Genomic DNA, 23,190 nt, shown 5'->3' on the forward strand with positions numbered 1-23,190 from the left:
CAGGCCAAATAATGCTCACCGCTGACACAATGGGACTGAACAGGTGAAGAGTTCACACCAGGAAACAAGGGTCACCCAGGACATGCTCAGCACAGGTGTGACTGCTGGACATTCACACTCGTGAGTAAGAACACTAGAGGCCTCACCATGGGCAAGGACCCTGATCCCTACCACAGACAGTACCTTTCACCATGAAACACGGCACACTGTAACTGCGGAGGAGACACCCGCCACCTCCACCGCAGGCATCAGCCCTGTGTTCCCTTTACAGGTGTGAACGCCCCATACCACAGGTGTGAATGCCTCACAACCTGACCACAGGCTCAGTTACTCAACCCCCGCCACGTGATGCAAACACCCCATAGCTTCATCCTGGCGTGAACACACCACACCCTTACCACAGGCAACACAGTTATTGTGACGTGAAGACCCAGCAGCTTCTCCACAGGTGTGAACACTTATACATGGTTACTGCACACAGGCACCTCCCGGCTTCCCCACAAGTGTGAACACCTCTGTGCAACGGCCATGGGTGTGAGCACCCAATGTGTCCCCACAGGTGTGAGCACCTGACATGGTCTCTACAACAAGAGTACCTGCTGGCTCCCTCACAGCGGGAAACACTGGACGCCGTCTGAGGACTCTCCTTGGGGCCAATGCTCGCCGCTGGCCCTTTGGCCCTGGCTGCCTGCTGCCCAGCGAGAAGCAGAGTGGAAACGTTGTAACTTGAGTATAATTTGCTTTTTAATTGGAACAACGTGTAAATGACAGAATGCCGCCGTGCACGAGGGCGGCCACAGAATATGCATCAAGTCCATTCTGCCCAAGGAAGGGAGGGGGGAGGGCGCTGTGCTGTGTGCCGTCACCCTGCCCCCAGTCCTGCGTATGGTGGGGTAACCGCCTTGGCCGGCACACGCCTCTGGAACGGTAAGCAGAGACCAAAGCACAGCGGCAGTAACACGGGGGAGTCCTTGTGTGAATCGTCTGAATTAACGCATTGAAGGTATCAAAAATATACCCTGTAAGCCAACACCATTTACACCACCTTCCCTCCCTCCCATCGCTGCAGCGACGGCCGGGAACGGTCCAGTTCCTACCGACATCCGTGCCCCAGGCCAGGCCTGGCTCCTTGTGCACCCACCTGCTTTGGTGGGCTCCCAGTCTTGTGGGCTGGGTGGCCTTTGGGGACTGCGATGACAGCGTTGGGGCAGAATAAGCTGGGAACGTCTGTCCAGAGCGCGAGCGGGCTGGGGGCGGAGGGAGGGGCAGGGCCGCGAGCTCAGCTTAGACTTTGGTTCCAAATGCGTTAGGGGGTGAGGCAGTGGCGTGGAGGTGCCTGGTCATCCTGCGTTGGGTCCCTGCTGCCCCAGAGGCATGCGTGCAACTGACACATGATCACTGTACCCCCTCCCGGCCCGCTGTCCTCCTCTCCTGTCCACTCCCCTCTCGAGCACCAGGTAAACATCCCCTGAGTAAGGTCACTGCGCAGGGCCAGCCCGGGTGGGAGTCTTAGTTAAGGCTTTAGACAGGCAGGATGCCAGCTCTGGATGGACAGATGGGTGGACGGATGGATGGACGCGCAGGCAGACTCAGGGACGCCTTCCTCAGTGGGGGGAGTCGGCAGCTGTCTGCTCCATGCTGGGCTGCTTTGGCCTCATGCAAGGATCTGGCACTGTTCCCCCCCCACAGTTTGGGGTCACTCGCTGTCTGAGAGTGTCTCGTACTGTGAACACAGCAGTGGCTTCGGCTCCTCATCCCAGGCGTGGTGGGGACCTGCCAGGGGCCCGCTGCCTGCGGCAAGGCCAGGTGGGGGCGGAGAAGCCATGACACCCGCCTGTAGCCGCATAATCAAAGGGTTGTAGGGGAATGGCGTGGAGCCTGCAGGGAAGACGAGAGAGCAGTGGAGAGAGGCTCTGGAAGCACGGCAGCCACCTCAGGATCCGTCTATCACAAGCAGCCAGAGCCTGGGCCTCTTGGGCCAGCACCGTTCAATTCCTCCTATTCTGGAAGTTTCTCAAAACTGGCCCTCTCCCTGCCTCTCTACTGCATAGCCCTACCAAGCCCCTTTGCTTGAACTGCGGTAATAACCTTTCCATTTCTCCCTTCGTTCTGTCTTCTACTGCCTTCAGCTTTCCCGTCGAAACCCTACAGTGCAGGCACAGAAGGATGCCAGGTTCCACTGTATAACCAACCATGCCTGGGAAGCTGTGCAGGGCCCTCTGATCTGTTCCTTCCTACACCCTTCATTGCTGGGGCCCACGGGCTGCCTCCCCTGGGTAACCTGGGTCACCCCGAGTCTGTATCTCTGCCCTGGCTGATGCCCACCTGCAGATGAGGGCCTGTCCTCCCACACACGGTTGGTGAGTGGTGTTCGGCGATTGCAGTCCCCCTCCGAGTGTACTGAGGAGACAGAAGGTGGTCGGTCTCCGGATGCCAGGCCTGGGGCTGGGGACTTGGCTTTGCGGCTGCTGGGTCTGCCAGAAACCTTGGCTTTTCCACCACCACCTGCAGGGGACAAAGCGGAAAGGGGCTAAGTTAGATGGTGTCGAGAGTAACACACCTACACCAGCTCTGAGGAGGAGCAGTTGGGCAGGGGGTTTGATTCCTGCCTTGGGGAGCCGCCTGCCTCCTAGAGCCTCAAGACAGAAAACTAGTGGGAGAAACCCTCTCACACTAAGGTCTACCAGAAGGCCAAAGCCAGTCCCTTGCATGGAGAATAGAAGAGCATTCCTGTGAGGGAGGTTGATGACTATTTGCCCAGGTGACCCTGCCACCCCCGACTGTACTCCTCAATGCTAAGTGTCAGATCTTGGCTGGGTGACAGATATTGTCCAAGACAGCACCGAGATGTGCTAGACTAAGTGAAGGCCTCTACTGAGAGGCCCAGAACCTGAGGATGGCCTGACCTAAGAAAGGGACAGCAAAACACCTCTTTGCTTATGTGCCTCTGCTGGGGAACAGCGTGTGCTGACGGGCACTGGAAAAGTGAGAGATGACCTTGTGTTGCCTGGCCCTCAAGGGGTCATGCCCACACTAGACTCTTCCCAGCAGCTCTGGCCACACATGGTGGGCCTGGCCACTGCCATCCCTGTCCACGCAGCAGGGGAGGAGGGGGCGGGGCGTGGGTAGCAGTGTGAGCATGGGAGAAGCAGCGCAGTGCTGGGGGCAAAAGGGGGGCCCCTCTGCAACACGGGGTGTCAGACCAGCTTTGGATTAGCAAACTAGATGTCAAACACACACAAAAATAAGGTCACAGGCTCCCAAGCTCAAGGGGGAAGGTGAGAGGATTAACGACACCGGGGTGGGGAAGGACACAGCCGGGCGGGCGGGCGGGGCAGGCCTGCAGACCTGGCGAGGTGAGCGCGTGGTCACTCCGTCCGTCAGCAGTGGTTATGGGCATAGCGGCAGCGGGCAGACTGGCACTGGCATTCAGAGGGTTAAAAGCATTGGCGCCGAGCGGCGGGGGCTCTTCCCACTGATCATATTTACCCATGAGTGCCTTTCTAATAATGGCCTCTAGCCCCATGTTGGTGCTGGCGTGTTCTTGCACCGCCTGGCTTCTACAGGTCATAAGGCCTGGGAGAGAGACAGACAGACGGACACATGGGGGCAGGGCCAGGGCCGGGAAGCCAGAGGGTCGCAAGAGAGAAAGAGGAGGGAGGAGAGAGAGAGAGAGAGAGAGAGAGAGAGAGAGAGAGACACAGTGAGCACGTGAGCACACATCTGCTGAGCATCGTCCCTCCCTCCGCCCGCCTCTTTCTGTAGGGTGCAGATAGTGTTCCTGACTGTCCCCGAAACTCATGGCTGTTCCAGGGAGGGGGTCTGGGGCAGCAAGAGGGTCCCCAGCCCTATTCCTACTCTGTACCCCAATCCCAGCCGAGGCTGTTCATTTAATTTTGACTGTGAGTGGGTGGCCTAAGGAGCAGGGGTAAGGAGGCTGTTGGTGCCACTGAGTCAAGCCAAAGCTAGGTGCTGGGGACAGGGGGATAGGAGAAGTCTAGATGGGGTGTTCTGGACTCTAGGAAGGGATGTGGGGAGGGAAGGGGACCAGAGACAGGACCTCCTGCTGTCCCCGTTTCCTCAAGGCGTTAGGGACCTAGCTCAACCTACTGGATCCCCTTGAGCTGGGCTCGCCTCCACTGCCCCGTCTCTCCCCATAGGAGCCAGAGGAGAAGGGTATAAAGCTGGGCATGAGGAGGTGGGGGGTGCGGTGGGGGTCACAGCCATGCAGTTACGTGCGTGCGAGGACAGGGCTAGGGCAGCGCTAGACAGGTGTAGGGCCATTCCAGCCCTCGCTGGCCTGGCTCCAGGCTGAGTGGTCAATCAACAAACTGGCCTCAAGAGATGTTTATAGCCTCCACTGAACCTCCACAAAGCCTCTCTGGCACACATACTCTCTCTCATGTGAACTGTGCTATAGGACTTTTTGCAATTGCCAGGGTGGGCAGGTGTCTCTTTGCAGTGTTTCAGGGTGCTTCCAGAACCTCTTGAGGGCTGGAGCCTGATTAGCAGTCCTGGAACCCAGGTACTTAGGCACTGAGGCAAGAGCACAGCAAGGTTGAGGCTAGCTTAGTCTACAGAGTGAGTTCAATCCAATCAGAACTAGCCTGGGCAGCACTGAAAGGAAAAAGGAGCTGGACTGGAGCTCAGGGGCAGGGCACCAGCTTGGTGAGTACAAAGGCTTTGCTTCAAAGTCCCAAATACCAACAAAATTTCTCTAAACCCAGACAAACAATAAAAAGAACAACAAACCCACCACCAAAACCAATCAACCAACCAACCAACCAACCAACCAACCAACCAACCAACCAACCAACCAACCAACCTACCCACCCCAATCTCCACCACCAACAAAAACACAAACAACAACAGAAACCTATCTGCAGCATTCTCAGCCTATGCCTCAGGCCAGTTTGTGGTACCCTGTGAACCTCCAGGGTGCCTGAGCCTTATGAAAACCACACGGCCAACATGCTGGCAAGTCCCTGGTTTGTAAAGTAGCTTCTGAGGATGGGAGGGGCAGTCACTTTCACAGTCCCACTTCTACTGGCAGCAGAAGCTTAGGCTTCAGGCAAGCTTGGGACAAGGGGCCACTCACAACACCTAGTCATCTTCCCTCAGTGCTAAGCAAAAGTCAACAGGAAAAAGCTAAATTCCCAACACCGGTGGACACTTACAAAACAAATAAACAAGAGGGGCGTGTCCTGATGGAGCAGCACCCTTGGGCTTTGTCCCCAGGGTGTTGAGCTCATGGTTCCTTATTCACCTCTGGCAGGGTGCTAAGTGTCACAGCCAGCCCTGGAAACATGTCTTTGAGAGCTAACATTTAAGGGGAATGTATGACTAATATATGTATGTGTGTGTATGCATGAGATAAATAAGTTACATTTTAGTGCAAATCACTGTATTACCCCCAGGAATGTCTACACACACGTACACCTGAGTGTCTAGCACCCATGTCAAGACTTAGAACATCCCAGAATATTCCAACCATATTGCTGTCTGGATCACGTTTCTTTCTGGAAAGTCCCCAGTATGTTTCTGGGCTTGTGATGTTCCCTGCCGGGATCCCAAGCCCACTTTTTCAGGTCCTGTGGTCCTCTGGAAATGTCCCCAATGGTGTGCCTGTCCACCTCATTCTCAGGGCCCGAGGCTTTACACAGTCCTGAGGAAGGTTAGCAACCCTTGCCTGTTCCTCTGCCGGGAGTGTGGGCCCCCACAGATGCCCCGTGCCACAGTCCCAGTTCAGGTGTCACTGAGCCCATTGGGTCCCATGCCAGTTTCTTTCCGGGGGCAATGCAACTATAACCAAGGGGCCCTGACCAGGAGCCTGGGGCCCCTTCAACCCTTCAGCTGTTCTGAGTCCCAAGCACCATACAGAAAGCCTGAAATTTCTGCCACAAACCACGTGTGAGTTTGACACTATCTCGCTCACGTTATAGATCTGCACTTGATTTAGAAAAAGGCCGAGGCTCCTGGCTGGAACCCTCAAATGCAGACTCTGGTGTAAGAGACGCCTGCGGCACCCAGAAGCTCTGCACCCTAAGGCCAACCCACCTGATGACACTCCCCAGCCAATGGGCAAGAGCTTCCAGGTGGCATATGTACCTAACACCCACAGCACACTTGAGGGACCCTGACCTCAAGCCTCAGGCACCCCTCATACGGGAGGACTCTAGTCAGTAGAAGCTGGCCTTCTGCGTCACTGAGTCCACTGAGGCTAGCAGGGTAGAACGTGAACTGGCTAGAATTCCTTGTCCCCAGGTCAGCAGTTGGGGAAGGGAGCACTATGCAGACGTGTGAGAGGGTTACCTGTTCCAGTGATGGCGGGCATGTTGAAGATTTCCGTCCCAGGCTGGCCAATATCTAGAGCAGGGTAACAAGGTGGGGAGGCCTGAGCACACAGGTCCGAAGGACATCTGCACTCCTACTTGTCCCCTGTACAGTCTGGGCACAACAGGGACCTGACGCCCCAGGTTTACTCGGGTGGTTGGTCAGTAAACTAGGCCTGTGCTACCTGCAAAGGCGTTTACAGTCTAATTCCTGAAGGGAAGAGCCTTGCCTATCTGTCCAAGACACTCTGGGGAGGGGACAGTGCACCGCCCTCACTTGCTGCTTCCTGGTGTTCCAAAAGCATATGGTCCATGTGACCCTGAGCTAAGGACAAGAGTCCTTGTCACCCTATCAGCCATGGTGCAAGCACCAGGTCTGTGGCAGACAACTGGAGCAGTGTGCTGTGCTCCCCAGGACAGGGAAGTTTGTACTGAGCACCCGAGGGTGCCGGGTATCACTGTAGTGACATGTGCCACACCAGTCAGTCCCCGCTGGCGGCATGCCGGGCTCTTCAGGGTGGGGTTTAGAATGCCAGCTCCCTCCCAGAGCCAGCTCCAGCCCTGGCTCCCCTCTTACTGTATTCTGGCTCGTTCCGGTTGTGGGTGTTGAGTTTCTTGTTGATCTCTTGCTTCTTAGACTTCACCATGGCGGAGTTGCTCTCGGTCAGCTTACTAAAGAAGGCTGGCGGCTGGCTGGTGTTGCCTGGAGACTTGGAGCCCATCCTGCAGGGAGTGTGAGACACCAGGTCAGCAGGCTGGGCACTGAGCTCGCTCGCTGGCCGTGAGCAGCAGGGAGCGCCCGCATGAGTCCCAGCGAGCCGCTAAGGACCGTCGCAGACCTGCTGGGGTCTCTAATTAGCTGTGGCTTGCCTGGGGCAGCTCGCGAGCCTCCCCGGCGCACTATGAGTGGTGCCCAGGAACTTCTTATAGCTAGATTTGACACAAGAAGCCCTAGGAACTGAGCAGGCGCATGTCACCTCCTCTGAGGCTGGAGGCCTGTCCCACCATGTCCACACCCACCCCTACCCTGTCTGACCCAGCTTTGTTCACTTTCAGATCCTTAGCAGGAGAAAGGACACAGCTCAGGCTGAGGTCCCAGATGGATGGCACAGGGTGCTGCCACCGAAGGCCCCTGAAGGTGTATGAACCCGCTGGGCTGTGAAGCGGTTTGCAGCCTCCGAGGAGAGGGCTGAGAGCACGGGTGGACTTGGAACTGACACAGCCACTTTGGAGTGGGGTTTGTGCCATGGGTACCTGGGCTCCCCCTGTTCCCCGTCCCGATACAGCAGTGGGTATGCGGTGCTCCGGGAGTGTCCTGGCTCGGTCATGCCCTCTGGGGGGGACACAGGCTCAATGCCATCCTCGGTGCTGCCCAGGACTGAGGATTTGCTGGGTTCTGGGGACCTAATGGAGAGAGCACCCCAGATGATGGTGAAATTCTTCCCCGCAGAGGGGACAGCCTCCTGCCCACAGCGGGGATTTGCGTGTTTCTCGGTGAATGGCCAGGTGGTGACACCTGAGGTACGGAGACCCCAGTGGGTTGTTGTGATCGGGCCACGGGTAGGTAGGCCCCTTTCAACTAATCTATCAATAACCCACGGCCTTCTGAATCGGTTCTTGCTGTGCAGTCCAGGCACACACAGGAAGCTCACAACCTCTTGCCTCAGCCTCCCAACAGCCCCCTCGCCTGACCTCAGGGCTGTGTGCCACCATGTTTGAACCCTGATGAGATGCCCATTCCAGGACCTCACTGTCCCCCCCGAGATCCGACTATCTACATCTGTGTTCTTCAAATCGGACTCCTCCCAGGCACCTTGCTCTGCTCCTGAGCCTAGGCCAGGCCCAGCCAGGGCAGGAGGAGTGTGTGCACTGGACGGGATGCTAACTCACCTCTCTATGCTTCGGTTTCCCCATCTGCTAAATGGGAGTGAAACCTCTGAGCTCTGGCTGGGACCCTTGGGTGTGCCATGTTCCAAGATCACATAATTTGTGCTGCTTCTGGGACCTGAGTGGGCTGTCAGTTTCCCATCAGCCCAACACTCGGTTGGACTCACCCCCACCCTACTGTTCCCCAGCCAGCATTTGATGTAGATGAGACTTCCTCCTCACCTTTTGCCCCCTTCACTGTGGGGGGACCCTCGGGCTGGGGTGCCATGGTCGGGGGGTGGGAGGTAGAGATCACTGGGTGGGCGGCGGAGATCCAGGACAGGGCAGCTGGCTCCAGGAAAGGAGTAGAGAGGGGCAGGAAGGGGGCCGCTGAGCTGCTGCGGGTGGCGGCGTGTGTAGTCCTGTGTGATGACCTCCTGCAGGGAGAGGGCAGTTCAGCCACCACCCTGCCAGAACCTTCCAACTACGGCAGGGCAGAACCATGACCTGGCTCTTGGTCTCCTGGGGGAGTGTCCCCGTGTGGGCCATACAGAGATGGCTGCCAAAGAACTGGGTGTGGTGGCCAGCACACGTCAGCACCTGCCTGACTCTGGGATAGGGCCCTCACATCCGCCTGCTCTCCCAGTAGCAGGGGCCAGGCACTTACACTGATGTGCTGAGCCAAGGTGACCACCCGCTGGTGACCTTTGATGCCCGGGGCAGTCTGGAGGAGTGGGCTGGATGAGGACTGGCTCTCGGGCAGTGGCCGCAGGTGCGGAAGGTGGGCAGCCTCCCCACTGAGCTTCATGGGGCCTGAGGACACAGCAGAGCTCGTCAGGGGCTGGGGACAGATTGGAGTTGTGCCTCGGTTTCCCCACCTGCTACACTCCCCGGTTGTCACCTGGCTGCTTGTGCCGCAGCTCACCCTCCAAGTGACTCTTCTCTAGCTCTTCCAGAGGTTTGGACAGACCTTTGTCGTGGGTCAGGCTGGGTGAGCCCACGGGGCTGATGGGCTCCACCCCATCAGGGCTGTAGCCAGCTCCACTGTGGTAACCTGTAACAGGCGGGCTGGAGTCACAATGTGGCGTGGGCTTGGGTTTGAGCTGGGCTTGGGAAAAGCCACTCCTCGGCACTGGCTGGGCCTCAAGATGGAAGGAAATGATACTGGCCTAGGGGTGGCCAGAGAGGAGGAATGGTGAGTGATGGGAGCTTCCATATACTAGGACACACAGATGGACACACTCAAAGGACTGTGGAAGTCTGGCTTGGGCAGTAGGGGCCAGGGTGTGGGAGAACAGACTGGCAGGTGGTGGCGGAGAAAGGGGAGGGAAGGTGTGAGTACGCAGGGTTGGAGTGTGAGGGTCTGGGGGTGTGGGTCACAGCCCCACTGTACCTGACCCAACACAGAGAAGCTTCATTCTCTTTGGACTGTATGCTAGTGTGGGAGGGAGAGGTGGGTACCCAGCGCCCTGGACTGACCCCCTGCCCCTTCTCTCCCCCCTCACTCCCTGCCTTAACTTCTTCCTCGAACAGTGGCGGCACAGTCAGCTGGTAGACCCGAGTCCCCACTACCCCAAACGAAGGTGCAGGTGGTAGTGGGAGATGGGGGGACGCGGTCGGAGTCCAAACCACAGATCCATTCATTAAAGAAAAAAAGGCGAAAAATCCAAAAAGAAAAAAGGAGGAAAAAAAAAAGGGAAAAAGAAAAAACTCATGATGGAAGGGTGCATACGATGAGGCGCCCTGTGGGCTGGGGTCACCACAGCGTGCGAACTGATGAGGACGAGCTCAAAATAAAACACCAAAACCAACCAAAAAAGGGGGGAAAAATTAAAAGCAAAGATCTGAAAATATCTTTAGGCCACAGATGGGGTGGGCAGGCGGCGGGCCGGATGTCTTACCGTCGCCAGGGGAGTCGTTGGCCAGCGAACCTCCTTCTCGCGGCCCCCTTTCGTGAGCAATTTGACGCGTGATTATTGCGTCTATGAACGTGGCCGCTGTCAGGGTGGTCTTACCCAGAGAACGGAGTTCCAATTCCTGGATGGAAAAGGGTTTACTTTGAGTCTTTTCTCGGTGCAGATCTGAGGCTGAGGCGGGCGCCGGCGGGTCCGGACTGGCATGGTGGGGTGCAAGGCTCTTTGCTGGGGTGCGGGCGATGGCTGTGTGGCTGGAGCTGGGGGGTGCTAGGGATCGGGGCTCGGAGCTCTTGCTGGGTGAGGAGGCAGGCTCCCGGGCTGGGGGCTTGGCGAGGAAGGCATGGCCAGTGTCCACACGGGGCCGCTCAGGCCGGGTAACCCGAGAGGTCTCCTTGGGTAACAGGACGGGCTCCATCAGCGTAGGGTAGACCCCTTCAAGGGTGCCACCGAGTGGGCAGTGGGTAGCAGGTGGGAATGTGGCAGCTGGGCGGACAGGCGAAGAGGTGGAGGTGGACCTGGAAGGGAAGAGGAAGGTTCAGGCAGCGCCGGCCAGGGAATCACTACCTCACATCCCTGGAGTCCCTGACTACGCCTCTCACTCCCTGAGGCTGCCAGAGTAAGGCTGCTGGCCTGACTGCCTTCGCTGTGCTTGGCCCCACTCAGTCCCTCTCTCCCAAAGCTTTTCACCCAACCCCGACCAGGTGCCGAGAACCGTCACAGACCCTCAGAATACAGCGGTAATTAAGGCAAGGGTGCTGGAGCTTTTGAGAAAACAGCAACCCAGATGGGAAGACAGACTATTCCCTCCTGAGGGCAGCCACTACCACATGGCCAGATGCCACCGAGGTGCGTGGAGGGTAGGAAGCCCGAGTAGGGCCAGTAGGAGGCACTCCTTGAAGCTGGCACACATGCACGGCCTCTCAGAGTGAGGAGCACGTGTGCCAGCAAGCATGGACTAAGTTCATGTCGGCAACTGCGGGCAGCACTGGCCCTGTAGCCACGAATTAAGCTCCCTGTCCCAGTTTTCAGCTGATACTCCTGGGCCTCATGCACTAGCTGCCACCGACTGACTTATGCACCCACCACCTGTCAGTCTATCTGTCCATCCTCCCACCCACCTACTCTCCCCTCCATTCTTCTGCCCATGTTCATCTACCCATTCACCCTTCCAACCACCTGTCCATCTTGCTACCCTCCCCATGTATCCATCTGCTCATCTATCTATCCATTCACCCACCCACCACCCACCCACCCACCATCCATCCATCCATCCATCCCCACACTCATCCACCTTTCTACATGTCTCAATTTATCTACTGACACATATACCATCCAGCTGACCATCATCCACCTGTCCACTCATTCATCTATGCATCTGCCTACCCATCCGTTCGTCCATCCACTCATCCACCTAGTCTGATTCACCCATTCGTCCATCCATGAATTTATCCATCCATCTACCCACCCATCCAGCTGCTCCAACCCATTCAGCCATCCACCTGACCCATCCACCTGCTGCTCTCCCGCACATCCATCCTCCAATCCATCCGTCCACCCATCAATTTGCCATCCATCTATGCATATATGCATTCCACAATCCATCCACCCGGCCCCACCCCCATCCAGCCAGTTAGCCATCCCTCTTGCTCTTCATTCACCCAAAGCATCCTCTATCCGCCTGGCTCCCTGTGGACCTCTCTGATCACCTACTCCCTACATACCCTCTCCTCTGGGCCAGCCTACACGCCATCTATCTACCCACTCTCTCATAACCTTCTCATTCATCCACGCCCCTTCCAATCCTGCCATCTGCTCAACCCATCTGCCCATCCACACAATCCCCTCCCACTTAGCAAATCCATCTGTGTGCCCTCCCCCCAGGCTTGTTCCCCCCGGTGCCAACCTGGCCCACCTCAGGACCGTGGGCGTGCCGGGTTCCACGGAGGTGACCACGCCCTTCATGCTCGTGTTGTGCAGCACACTGGGCCTCTGCTGCAAGGCGTCCTGGGTCCGGGGGGAGATGGGCGAGTGCTGGTGGGTGTGGGAGGCGGGGCGGCTGCTGCCCCCAGCCCCGCTGCTCTGCTCCGTACCTGGTGACAGGCCGCCGAGTCAGGGGGCAGGCCCAGGTGGCCCATGAGGACCTGGGGGTGGGGCGGGGTCTGGGGTGCCCTACCAGGTCTCCAGATGGGTGCATGCTCCACTGTGGTGGTGGACGTGAGGATGGACTTGTCCCGCTCTCGCTCACGTTCCCGTTCACGCTCCGATGAAGATGTGGCAGTTGGTTTAGCCAGGTGAGTGGGGCCTCCTGGAAACACCAAGGCCAGAGTCTGAGGCAGAGCCCAGTGGGCCAGAACTTACCTACAGGGCACAGGGAGTGAGGTAGGCACCCCCCCCCCCACCCATTAGGAAGGTGTACCTGGGGACAGTGGTGAGCTGCTGTGGCGGCTGCTGAAGGGCGGGGGTGCCGTGGGGAGGTAGGCAAGGCGGTCAATGGCGGTGGCGGGGGTGCCTGGCGTTGGTGGCACCAGCACGGGCAGGTGTGGCACTTGGGACAGGTCGATAATGCCTGCAGGGGTGGGGTGGGGGTGTCAGCTGTAGGTGCGTGTCCACCTGTCCCCAAGGGTGTAGGCCTGAGACCTTTCAGCTGGCAGTGCCTCTCCTCCCTGCCAAGCTTGGCCCCAGGCCCCCTTTTTCCAGGGCTCTAGTGTGTAGTGTCTCTCAACCAACATCTTGAGCTAAAACATGGCCTCTCCTTGTAGACAACCTTGAGCCGCAGTTCCACTCCCTGCACTCAGCCCTCACCCTCTGAAACCCCCAGAGTGGCTTTAGCGTCCCTAACTGGAGCCAACAAGGTTGTTCCTGAACAATCACTGCAAAGTGACTGGGCTGCTCACAGGCTCTGGAGGTCAGTGCTCCAAACAGCCTCGAGCTCTCTCAGTTCTCTTCCTTGATTTTATCATTTGTACTGATACAGTTATGTAGCCCAGGCTGGCCTCAAACTTTATGTAGCCGGGGCTGGCCTCGCCCGCCTGATCCTCCTGCTTCTACCTCCTGAGTTCTTAAGAGTACAGGTGTGCAATCACAGGTCCAGCCTGTGTTCTGATCTCTTGGATGCCTTAAGATATCTCATACCAAGGACTCAGAACAACATGCAGGCCCACTGTACATGGTAGCAAGAGGTGCCTGCTGTGCACACCGCTGCCAGATGTGGCTTGATACAAGCAGCACTTCCCCACTTTCCCCAAGGGGCCAGCATGTGCCAACTAGTCCACCCAGCCAAATGGGTGCCCTCAGTGGCATCCACATGGCCCATTGTGTCCACCTTGCATACTGCAGGGTATATATGAACACTCGTGTCTCTTGTACACTATGGCACAGGACCAGGCTCTGCTGATGGGCCCGGTCTGGGCGACTCACCTCGGGGGCCAGCAGCATAATTGAGGGCCAGTGAGGACTCCCGGGGCGACAGACCCCTCAGCATATCAGCACGCTGGGCCATGGCAGACGCAGCGTTGTGGTGCATCTGCTGTGAGGTGATGTAGTCGTTGATGATGGTCTGGCGGTTCTCCAGGGCCGCGGTGTCGGGGTAGCCGCGGATGAGGTAAGGCGGGTACAGGTGGGGGTAGGTGGGGCTGGGGGCCAGGTGCCGGGGCAGGTAGTAGGCTGCAGCTGCTGGGGAGAGAGGGAGGGTCAGGTGGCCCATGCCTTGGCTTCATGCTCCCCACTTCCGCACAGACAGCTTCTTCTCCTTGTGCACCCTCATGCCTCCCCAATGCACACACTGAGCTTAAGGCCTGCTCCCTCATCACATGGACTGTCTGCTGCCAACGTTTGGGAAGTGCTCCCCGATAGACTGCATCAAAATACAGGTCCTGACACCCTAACAAAGGTGCCTTTAAAAAGGCTCCACACCATGGCACACACTGGAGCCCTCATTTAATGCACTTGCAAGGCACAGATGAGTCCTGCAGGAAAAGAAGCCCACTGAGAAACCCGAGTCTGAGCCCACCCCTAGGGCCTGCCCTGGGTTAACCGGCTGGTGATCTCAGCACTGAGCCTGTCCCTGACTGTCCAGACCCTGAGTGTCCCACCCAAGGAATCCCCAAATCTGTGGCCCAGGTACCCACCTGCGTCCAGAGGGATCCCTCGGGGTATGGAGGTGGGGTCAAAGGCCAGTGGGATGTGGCCACGGTACAGGTCCACACCACTTACGCCCCGGAGCAAGTGCTCGTAGGGGGAGATGGGGTGGGGGTGGTGCTCCGGCACAGTGCTATGTGGAGACTTGGCGATCTCCCGGGGTGTTGACGTCAGCTTCCGGTCCTGGGACGCCTTGCTGGATAGGAGGCTGCCTGTGGGGACAGGTCGCAGTGGTCTCAGCCTCAGTGTAGGGCCACCAGGCTGAGCTGTCACAAGCCTCAGCATCTCCTGCTTCTGTGCTCTTGGTTCCTTGTGAAAACATTCATTTATTCACTGGTCCCTGTTCATCATTCATTCACTTCATCAGGCTGAATTAACTGTGGCCTGGCAGTCCCCGTGATGAGAAGAGGAATCACCCCAAGAACAAAGCAGACAAGAACGCTGAGCCCCAAGGAGCCACTGTTCCAGGCAGGAGATGAATGACAAGGTAAGAAGCACATGGATGAGAGAGAGATTTGAATATAATCTCTCAATGCTTTGGGAAACGGTCCCCGATATAACACATCAAGATACAGGTCCTGGCACAATGATACATCCCAGCCAGGATGTGGCTGCAACTGGCTGAGGTGGCCATGACCTCCCCAGGCCCTGACACCTGAATACGGTGGTATGGGGTATCCAGGGGTTGGCTGGGAACTAAAGGTGGAGCCTTCTGAACAGAGGGCCCGCACAGGAAAGGCTTCGTACATGGAAGGAGCTGAGAATGGGGAGGAAGCCAGGGAGGGACCTGGGCAGAGAGAGTCAGAGAAGGAAGAGGCATGGCGGAGGGGATGCCACATGCAGGTGCTCCGGGGCAGCAAAATTCCTGGAGAGATGTACGCCAGCGAGGGAGAACGTTTCACTTAAACTATTACTATCCTCATCTGTGTGTGTGTGTGTGTGTGTGTGTGTGTGTGTGTGTGTGTGTACATGAATGTAGGGGAACACGTGGCATGATATATGTATGTGTGTGCGAAAAAGAGAGGGGTTGGTTTTCAGCTTCCACCAAACTTGAGAAAGACAGTTGTTTGTGGTCTGTGACCTTCAGGAGACTCTCCTGTCTCACTGTGAAGCATGAGAATTACAGGCGTGAATGAGTGTGTCTGGTTTATGTGGGCATTGGGGATTTGAACTCTGATCCTCATGCTTGTGCGGCAAGTACTTTAGCTGCTGAGCCTTCTCCTCAGCCTTGATTTGAATTACTAAAAATGTTCCTGGTAAGAAGGAATACAAGGAGCTCTGTATGGATGTGGAGGCAGGGCAGATGGACAGCTGTGGCAGCAGGCAGTGGCCAGGGTACCCTGTGAGCTGTCCCTTTCCCACAGCTGGCAACCCGAGGGAGGCCAGCCAGCTCACCTTCCTGAAGGCGTGGCGTGGGTTCCCTAGTAGTCACAGGCGAGCCACGTGGTAGGTGGCTGGTGAAGGGTACGCCGTGGTCTTCGTAGGTCAGTGGGCTTTGCCGTGGCTTGCCCAGCTCAGGCACAACGACTGGGGCTCCACGTGTGATGGAACCCCCTGCTCCACTCGTGGTCCCCGACCGGCTCTTCAGACTCTCTTCATAGCAGGCACGCTCCAGCGCCCGGGCATCAGCCATCATGTCCAGTGGGTGCAGGGCAGGGAAAGGCCGGCCGGGGCTGCCGATGATGGAGCGCACATCGTGTTTCTTGGTGCCAGTGGAGGGCGCCCCGGAGTCATACTTGAGTGGCGTGCCCTGGAGACAGGGTGAGGTCTATGTATTTGGCTGTCCAGATGCCGACCTTACTGTATTTCTGCACAGGGCAAGGTATCTCAAAGCCCTTGGCGCAGAGGGACAGAAACCTCTACTAGGAAAAGATGCCCAGGAGGCTAGGCTGGGTGGCCTGCCCACTTCAGCCTGGCTATAGCCCCAAAGCCACCTGCTGATCTAGAGGCAGACAGACTAGAGGTCAACACAACCTTCCTCGCCCAGTGGGACACCCCCACCATCTTGCAATGCTAGTCCAAGACTATGAAGTCTTATGACGGAATCCCACAGCCAGAGGCACCTGCGATGCCCAGGCTGTGGCTCTGGGTCCAGGGCTGGTAACACATTTACTATCAGGGCACCATGCAGAAAGGAATTATTGAATATCACAGAGAGGATCCCATGGGGATCCATGCTGGGGACACTGGGCACAGCGAGGTCCCAGAGCTCAATTTCTTCTCAGTGTTTTTGTTGCTATTAAACTTTAAAATTTTGGTGAACGGTATTAGGCCAGAGTATTGTTTTGTAGCCGAAGCTACCCTCAAACTCACAATCTTCCCGATTCGGCTTCCCAACTGCTAGGATTCAGGAGGGTCCAGTATTTTGCTTACTGCCCTTTGTTTTTCAGAATTCTCTAGCCTCATTCTAGCCCATCGCTGACAGCCCTCCCTAGGTGCCTTTGTCCAGTTCCTTTGTCTTTCTCTTTCCTATCAAGCCCTGGCACAGGAGGGGACAGTGGCCCTAGGGGTGGGACCAGGTCCCCCAGGGCTTCTTGATGCACACATTAAGGTAAAGATGTGGTGAGTCATGGAGTGGTAAGAGTTTAGGACATAAGACTTGGGTTCACAAATGCCATTAGTGACCCAGAGCAAGTTCTAACCACTCTGGGCCTCAATTTATAGACCAATGCAATGGGGCCAGTGTGAGAACCTCCATAGGCTTAGCCATGGCCACGCCCTGGGCCCTCCTATGTGATACTCATACCTGGGTGATGGAACCCTCCTTGAGAGGCCGTGGAGCCAGGGGTAGCTCAGGTGTGCGGCGCAGCTCCTCTCGGGGGATCTCATGAATAGAGCGGCCTGCCTCCTTCACAGTTGCTACCACACCCTCATGAGCTGGCTTCAGCTTCAGGGGACCTAGAGGGTCCAGCGGCCGGGTCTTGTAGGTCTCGGTCAGGTCCCGTGGCGGTGGTGGGGGTGGTGGTGTGCCCTCTCGCTTCAAGAGCTTGGCCTCCCGACGTAAGTAGTCCTCCTGGGCCTCCACATAGGACCTTGGGATGCCTGCCAGACAGAGAGCGCTGACTCTCCACTGCCTTGCCTGGGGGTTCCCCGAAGTGGTGCCTAGAACTAGACTGCCTGAGTTCAAATCCTCCCTTCCTGTGTGACCTTGAATATGCCAACTGACTTTTCTGAGCCTGTTTCTTCACATGAAGTGAGGACACTAACTGAAACCACACTGTACAGCTTATCCCAAGACATTAACTAAGGATCTATTTAGTCTGGGCCTCCTCCCAATTATGAGCAAGGCATGCATTAAGCTTTGGAGTCAGTGCCAAGCGCAGCGTAGTCCCTCTACCTCTAAAGGACACGGTTGGGGGATGGGGTGGGGATCACGCTCTGTTCCCAAACCCCTAGCCTGTGTCTGGCCTGAGGGTAGAACTGCACCATGGGAGGGGTGTACCTTGTGTGATGGAGCCTCTGATGTGATGCTGCTCCTTGAGGTGGGGGCTGTGCTGCTCAGGGATGGCACGACCCATGAGTCCTGGGGAGAGCAGGATGTATCATACGGTGTCCGGGAGGGCTGGGGTCCACCAGCAACAGTCTCCATCATGACATAAGGCCCAGCAAGCAAGCATGCCCTTCCCTGGTTCTGGTTATCTATCTGTTAACCTCGAGCTGTCCCATGTCCAGACACTGCCACATCCCTTTCCCTTGCAGCCTGGCTGCCTGGGAGTCACCCAGAACAGCGCTTCGCCCAGGTGAGCCGCTATGGCAGGGCACTTACCCTCGATGCTGGCTGAGGTGATGGTCCTGCCCACGCGGCCCTCCATCATGTCGTAGGTGCGCTTAGGGGCGGCAGTCTCGTGGGGTGGGCCTGAGCTGCTCCTGCCGTCCTCCTTGGAACACTGTGACACGGACATACCACCTGGGAGACAGAAAGAGCATAAGGTATGGGGCTGGAAGGAAGGCAGGCTGGCTAACTAAGCCTGTGGGGCCCTCACACCAGCTCAGCTGGGAACTGCTCTGGGCAGGAAGAACAAGGCATGCCCCCCACTGCTGTGTAGGTGGGTAGTGTGCCTCTGTGTCCGTGGGTATTATGTGCACACTAACAAAGCCATGCCAACAGAGTGGGAGTGTGCCGGGAAGCCCCCATCAGCTTCTGGAGAGCTCCAGGTGCACAAGGGCGTGTGGTGAGCACTCGGTCCAAGGATCACGTGAAGCCCTTTTCTATGTGTGCCTCAGCATGCTGGGGAGTGAGTGGCTTTGCTTTTCCTGGTAACTTGGATGTTCTGACCATGGGAGATGGAAAAGCAAGCGCTGGCAGCTGAGGGTGGGACGGGCAGTGGCTGACACTTGGAACTGCTTCAGACCCACTGGGCCCAGAAGACACACACGAGTACCCAAGTCTCCACAAAGACGGGCTGGAAGGTTAGAGCCTGAGGCTGTGGAGGCTCCCACTGTGGCTGGGGGCCCTGGCCAGGACCACTGACCACCAGCTCCACCAGCTCTCGGGGCTGTCACTGGGACGTGCAGCTGGCCCGAGGCAGCTGCAGCCCTTGTTCCCGAGACTGTGCTCTATCGGCGGGTGACAAAGCCACATGGGGCCACTTCCGACCTCCAGGACCAGGGGGCTGTCGTGCTCAAGAAATAGAGAAGCTAGCCGGGTGTGGTGGCGCACGCCTGCAGTCCCACTACTCAAGGAGGCAGAGACAGGCAGATCTCTGTGAATTCAAGGGCAGTGTGGTCTACAAAGTGAGTCCAGGACAGCCAAGGCTACACGGAGAAACCCTGTCTCAAAAAAAAAGAAACGAGAAGCTGGCAGACCCCAGGCCTGAGCAGCCAGTGTTGGGAACGCCTGGCCACTGGTACATGTTCCCCAGGCGTGACTTCCTCAGGGCTTAGGTGGCACCGACTGCCAGAGAGACTGTGGTATAGCCAGAGAGCAGGGCGTCTTGGCTATATTACAGACCTTTCCTGTCATGGCACTCAAGGCTTCCCCAAACTTTCCCTAGGGGGAAGCCACGAAGGCCAGCCCTGTCCTCTGCTGGGTTGCACGCCTGCAGGAAAAGAAGTCGTTCCCAGGCTGCTTCCTGGTATCACTTTAGCTCTGCCTGTCTCTAGAGAGGAGTATCTCTACCTCCCCATCTGTAAAGTGGGCAGAACCCTGGCCCAGGCCTCAACCTGCTGAGGCCACCACAGCACCAACTCCAAAGGCACCTGGCCAGAGGACCCCCCCGTCCTTGGCCAAGTGTACGACTGTCTGGGGACACGTGTTGCAGTCCGGTCTTCATGACTCCTAATCAACAAGGGGTTCCCAACTCGCCCCATGTGGGCCTCCTGAGCTGGCAGGGAGGCCCTGTGTGGTGTGTCTTTGCTGTGCCTCAGCCTAGGAACGAGGCTGCTCCCAGCGTTCTTGCTAAGTCTGTCTGGACAACAGAGAACATGGGAATGGTAAAAGGGGGGCCGGTGCAGCCAGCCCCTACTGCTGGTGCTTCTTGGTTGTCCGTGATCCGTACTCACCTTCGTAAGACAGGACGTGGCCCTTCTTGCCCTCGTAGATGACATGGCCCTTGGGCAGGGTGTCCTCCCGTGCCCGGTCAAGGCGACTTGGGCTGTCCTCACCGACAATCCTGCTGATGGTACCTTTGTAGAGGACGTCCGCTGGCGTGCCCTGCAGGGGTGGAGGGGTTGGCATCCAGGTCTGTGGGTGACTCTCATCACATATCACCTGGTCCTCTGCCACCCAGACTTAACCTCACTCAGCACTGCGGCCACTGTCACTCAGCTTGGCTTCCCAGTGCCAGCGCTGCTGCGAACACACAGCAAGAACAGTCTTATACTGCTTCACAGAGACAGGGTCTCTCACTCTATAGTTCAGGTTAGCCTGCAACTCACCATCCTCCTGCCTCAGCCTTCCACGTACAGGGACTGTAGGCCTGAACTACCACATCAGGCTGGATGTTATTACTCTATCTACTTCAGATAGGGAAACTGAGGTACAGAGCAGTCATGATCACCCAGGGTCCTCTCCTGGTCTGGAATTGCCATCTGCAATGGACTCATGCCCCTCCATCTCTGTCCACTGTAATTACCAAACCTATCCCTACATGCCACCCCATGTCCCTGGGGACAAGTTTGACCAACTAAATAATACTGATTTGGACAGGGTAAGCTCTCCACCAGTTACGGTGTCAAACTGACAACTTAGGTGACTTCTGTGAGTGTGAGTGGGGCCACACCATGGGGGATCAAAGGCAGGGTCACCCCAAGTTGCCTCGCCTTCCTGAGAGTTACTTTACACACATCTATGTAGGGAGGCCTCTGACTCGACGGAGGCCCCCAACAAGGCGGCCCCAAATCCTGAGCTCTCTCTTCTCAGGAGCAGATTCAGTGTTGTGCACCAGGCTTTGTCTGAGTGGTCTGCTCTGCTGAATGGTCCCCATGGGACAGACTCTGGGTGTGTCAGGAAAAGCCTTCTGAAGTAGCTGACGGTTGCTTGCCAGGCCAGATATATGGTGAGAAGAAAGTTCAGACAGGATCTGGGTGAAAGGAGGCACTGCTGTATGGGGGCTCCAAGCTTGGAAGGACTGGCCTCTGAGAACAGAAATGCAGCCAGGCCACGGCTCAGCTCTGCCTAGCCTGCTAGACAAAATCCAAAGATCATAGGAAGCCACCGTGGCCCACTCACAGCCTTCTCCAAGTGCTGACTGTAATCCTGGGAGCTGAGCAAGAGCTGCATGGCCTTGGGCTCCAGGGCAGCCAGACAACACTGGGGTATGTGGCCTCCACCTGCCACCCACATGGGTCTCATCAACGCCTGTGTCACTATCTCAGAGGGAGGCCCCAGACCTCACTCTTCACAAGTCCCATCAATGAAAAGGGACACCCAGTCTTTGAGAGCAGGCGTCCCTCAGCACCTGGCCCCCACAGCTCTGCAGGCTGATCTCACACCCTATGAACTCCTTGGAATAACTCTCCTGGCAGGAATATTTCTGTTTGAGGGGGAACTGAGTCAGGGAGGGCTGCCGCCGCCAGAAGATATTCCTGAATTTTCACTCTCAGTTTTTGCTCTTTGCCTTCAAAAGCCCAGGGTTTTTAAACAGACTTTAGGGGAAGCCTGGGGCATGAAAGTTTGTCCCCCACAGAGTCAAGAGGACACTGTGGTGGTCAGCCCTATGGCTGGAAGTCCTCTGAGGTGTGTATTTGGCCACACGGTGGATACCAAGCCTGGCACCCCGCACTGGCTCACGCTTACCTGGCTGGGGATATGCTAGGAGCCGCCCCCCTGCTAAAACATCACACTTCCGTCTTCTTCCTGGCCTTGGTGACTTTCCCAGCCCAGGCACTTTATTCATCTGTGGCTTCTCACAGTCTGGTTACTCGGCCTGGCTATCCCTCTGTGTGGTTGGTCTCTGCCACATCTAACTGCCTGACACATGACACTTGTTCTCTTTATCACCCAGGCCTGCCGTTCAGCTCATCATCCCTGGTCTCCTTGTAAGTCATCTCATCCCATCCCAAACACTCCACCTGTTTGCCTGTTCCACCCCAGCCCCAGCACCTACGTGGGTAATAGAGCCGCGGTAGCTGGGGCCGTCTGCAGCCCGGGTGCTGGGGAGGCCCTTGGTGATGCTTCCACTGGCAGTGGAACCCAGTGCCGTCCCTGAAAGGCATAAGACACAGCTCTTAGGACCCCAAGTCTGAAAGCCACCGAACTGCCCCTCTTGGTGTCAGAACAGGAGGAGACAGCTGTGAAGTGGGCTTTCAGACCCTCTGGCAGGTGAGGGTGGCCAACTTACCTCTCAACACAGAGGTCTCCTGAGCAGTGGGCACTCCCAGACTCTCGGGTGGCCCAGCCTGGCCCCGAGGGGACAACTGCTCCTGCTTCACTCCACTGAAGGGGGCTAGGGTGGGCGAGAGGACGCAGAGAGGTCTCAGGCTGCACCTCATACTGGGTTCCCAGGGCCAAGACCACCCGCCACCCCTCAGCATAGGTCACAGGAAGCAAAGGTCACGAGCACTCACCCAACTTCTTAGGGTCCACAGCAAGAGGCAGCCCCATGGTGAGAGGGCCCATGGGGGCCTTGGCATGCTCTGAGTGGGGCACTCGAAGCTGCACTGACATTCCCTGCTAAGGCAAGTGAACAGATCAGAGCCAGACCTGAGGGTATGCAGGTCAGAGGGGGCTGCTGGCCCTCTCACCCGCAGGACTGTGAACAGGCTGATACCTGCCCAAGGCTGGTGCCCGTGTAAAGAACACAGTGTGTGAATGCTTTGCATACACAAAGTGGCAGGGCAGGTAGGCTGTGGAGGTGACCAACGGCTCACCACATGACACTCGACAGCCTGCCTCGTCGACAGCTCCCCACCCTCCCACCTAACCGAGGGTGAACTGAGACCTAGAGATGCTGTTGAGTCACTCGCCTGAGGCCACACAGTAGAATGCACGGCCTGTGATCCAGACAGCCCGTGATCCACACAGGCCCCTGGGCTGGTCCCAGGTAGCAGGGGTGAGTCCAGCCAGCTCTCACCCAGCACCACCGCCGGAAACATCCCACGGCTCAAAAGGTTCCCCATCATGGGGAGACCCAGCTTAAGAGGCACTCACCTGGGAGATGGCACCTAGCTGCCTCTCCAGTACGCCGGGATGCTTGGCAGAGGAGATGAGGGGTGGAGGGTTAGAGATGGGGGGGCGTGGCAGGACGGGCCGGGCACTATCGTGGAGGCCCAGAGGCAGTGGGTGGCCTGCAAGGAAACAGTAAGTGTGTATTTGGGGTTCCTCTGCACACCCCTGCGTCAGTGCCCTGAGCCCTACGGGAACCCCACAGTCCTGGACCCTTCTTCCACCCCTGCACCATCATTCCCCAATCCACATCCACGCCTCTAAGCCAGTGCCCCCATTTTCACTTCCTCCTAGCATTCTACTCTCCTTAAAGGGGCCAAAAGGGTCTTTCCCA

General features: G+C 57.3%; 1 protein-coding gene across 22 annotated transcripts in view; it reads right to left on the reverse strand.

Moving 5' to 3' along the window:
• Positions 1–726: 726 nt before the first annotated feature.
• Ncor2 (nuclear receptor corepressor 2) overlaps positions 727–23,190 on the reverse strand; it is a 160,137-nt gene continuing 137,673 nt past the window's right edge. For 8 of the 22 annotated variants that reach the window (XM_055606472.1, XM_055606476.1, XM_055606482.1 and 5 more), the window contains 24 exons: positions 22,842–22,978; positions 22,259–22,364; positions 22,033–22,137; positions 21,799–21,896; positions 19,754–19,904; positions 18,018–18,158; positions 17,694–17,774; positions 16,998–17,293; positions 15,647–16,001; positions 14,242–14,463; positions 13,532–13,786; positions 12,531–12,680; positions 12,288–12,419; positions 12,018–12,204; positions 10,100–10,629; positions 9,100–9,252; positions 8,866–9,011; positions 8,442–8,635; positions 7,587–7,736; positions 6,910–7,055; positions 6,313–6,366; positions 3,349–3,576; positions 2,326–2,505; positions 727–1,878 (listed from right to left, as the gene is read on the reverse strand). In XM_055606472.1, the coding sequence (XP_055462447.1) occupies positions 1,697–1,878; positions 2,326–2,505; positions 3,349–3,576; positions 6,313–6,366; positions 6,910–7,055; positions 7,587–7,736; positions 8,442–8,635; positions 8,866–9,011; positions 9,100–9,252; positions 10,100–10,629; positions 12,018–12,204; positions 12,288–12,419; positions 12,531–12,680; positions 13,532–13,786; positions 14,242–14,463; positions 15,647–16,001; positions 16,998–17,293; positions 17,694–17,774; positions 18,018–18,158; positions 19,754–19,904; positions 21,799–21,896; positions 22,033–22,137; positions 22,259–22,364; positions 22,842–22,978 (4,379 nt within the window). In that variant the 3' untranslated portion in view covers positions 727–1,696. Of the gene's footprint in view, positions 1,879–2,325; positions 2,506–3,348; positions 3,577–6,312; positions 6,367–6,909; positions 7,056–7,586; positions 7,737–8,441; positions 8,636–8,865; positions 9,012–9,099; positions 9,253–10,099; positions 10,630–12,017; positions 12,205–12,287; positions 12,420–12,530; positions 12,681–13,531; positions 13,787–14,241; positions 14,464–15,646; positions 16,002–16,997; positions 17,294–17,693; positions 17,775–18,017; positions 18,159–19,753; positions 19,905–21,798; positions 21,897–22,032; positions 22,138–22,258; positions 22,365–22,841; positions 22,979–23,190 lie in introns of those variants that run through there. The other 14 variants (XM_055606487.1, XM_055606483.1, XM_055606492.1 and 11 more) reach the window with 12 other exon arrangements.

The sequence above is a fragment of the Psammomys obesus genome, unplaced genomic scaffold (genome assembly GCF_907164565.1).
Source record: "Psammomys obesus unplaced genomic scaffold, mPsaObe1.curated_primary_1811, whole genome shotgun sequence".
In the NCBI taxonomy this organism is placed as follows: domain Eukaryota; kingdom Metazoa; phylum Chordata; class Mammalia; order Rodentia; family Muridae; genus Psammomys; species Psammomys obesus.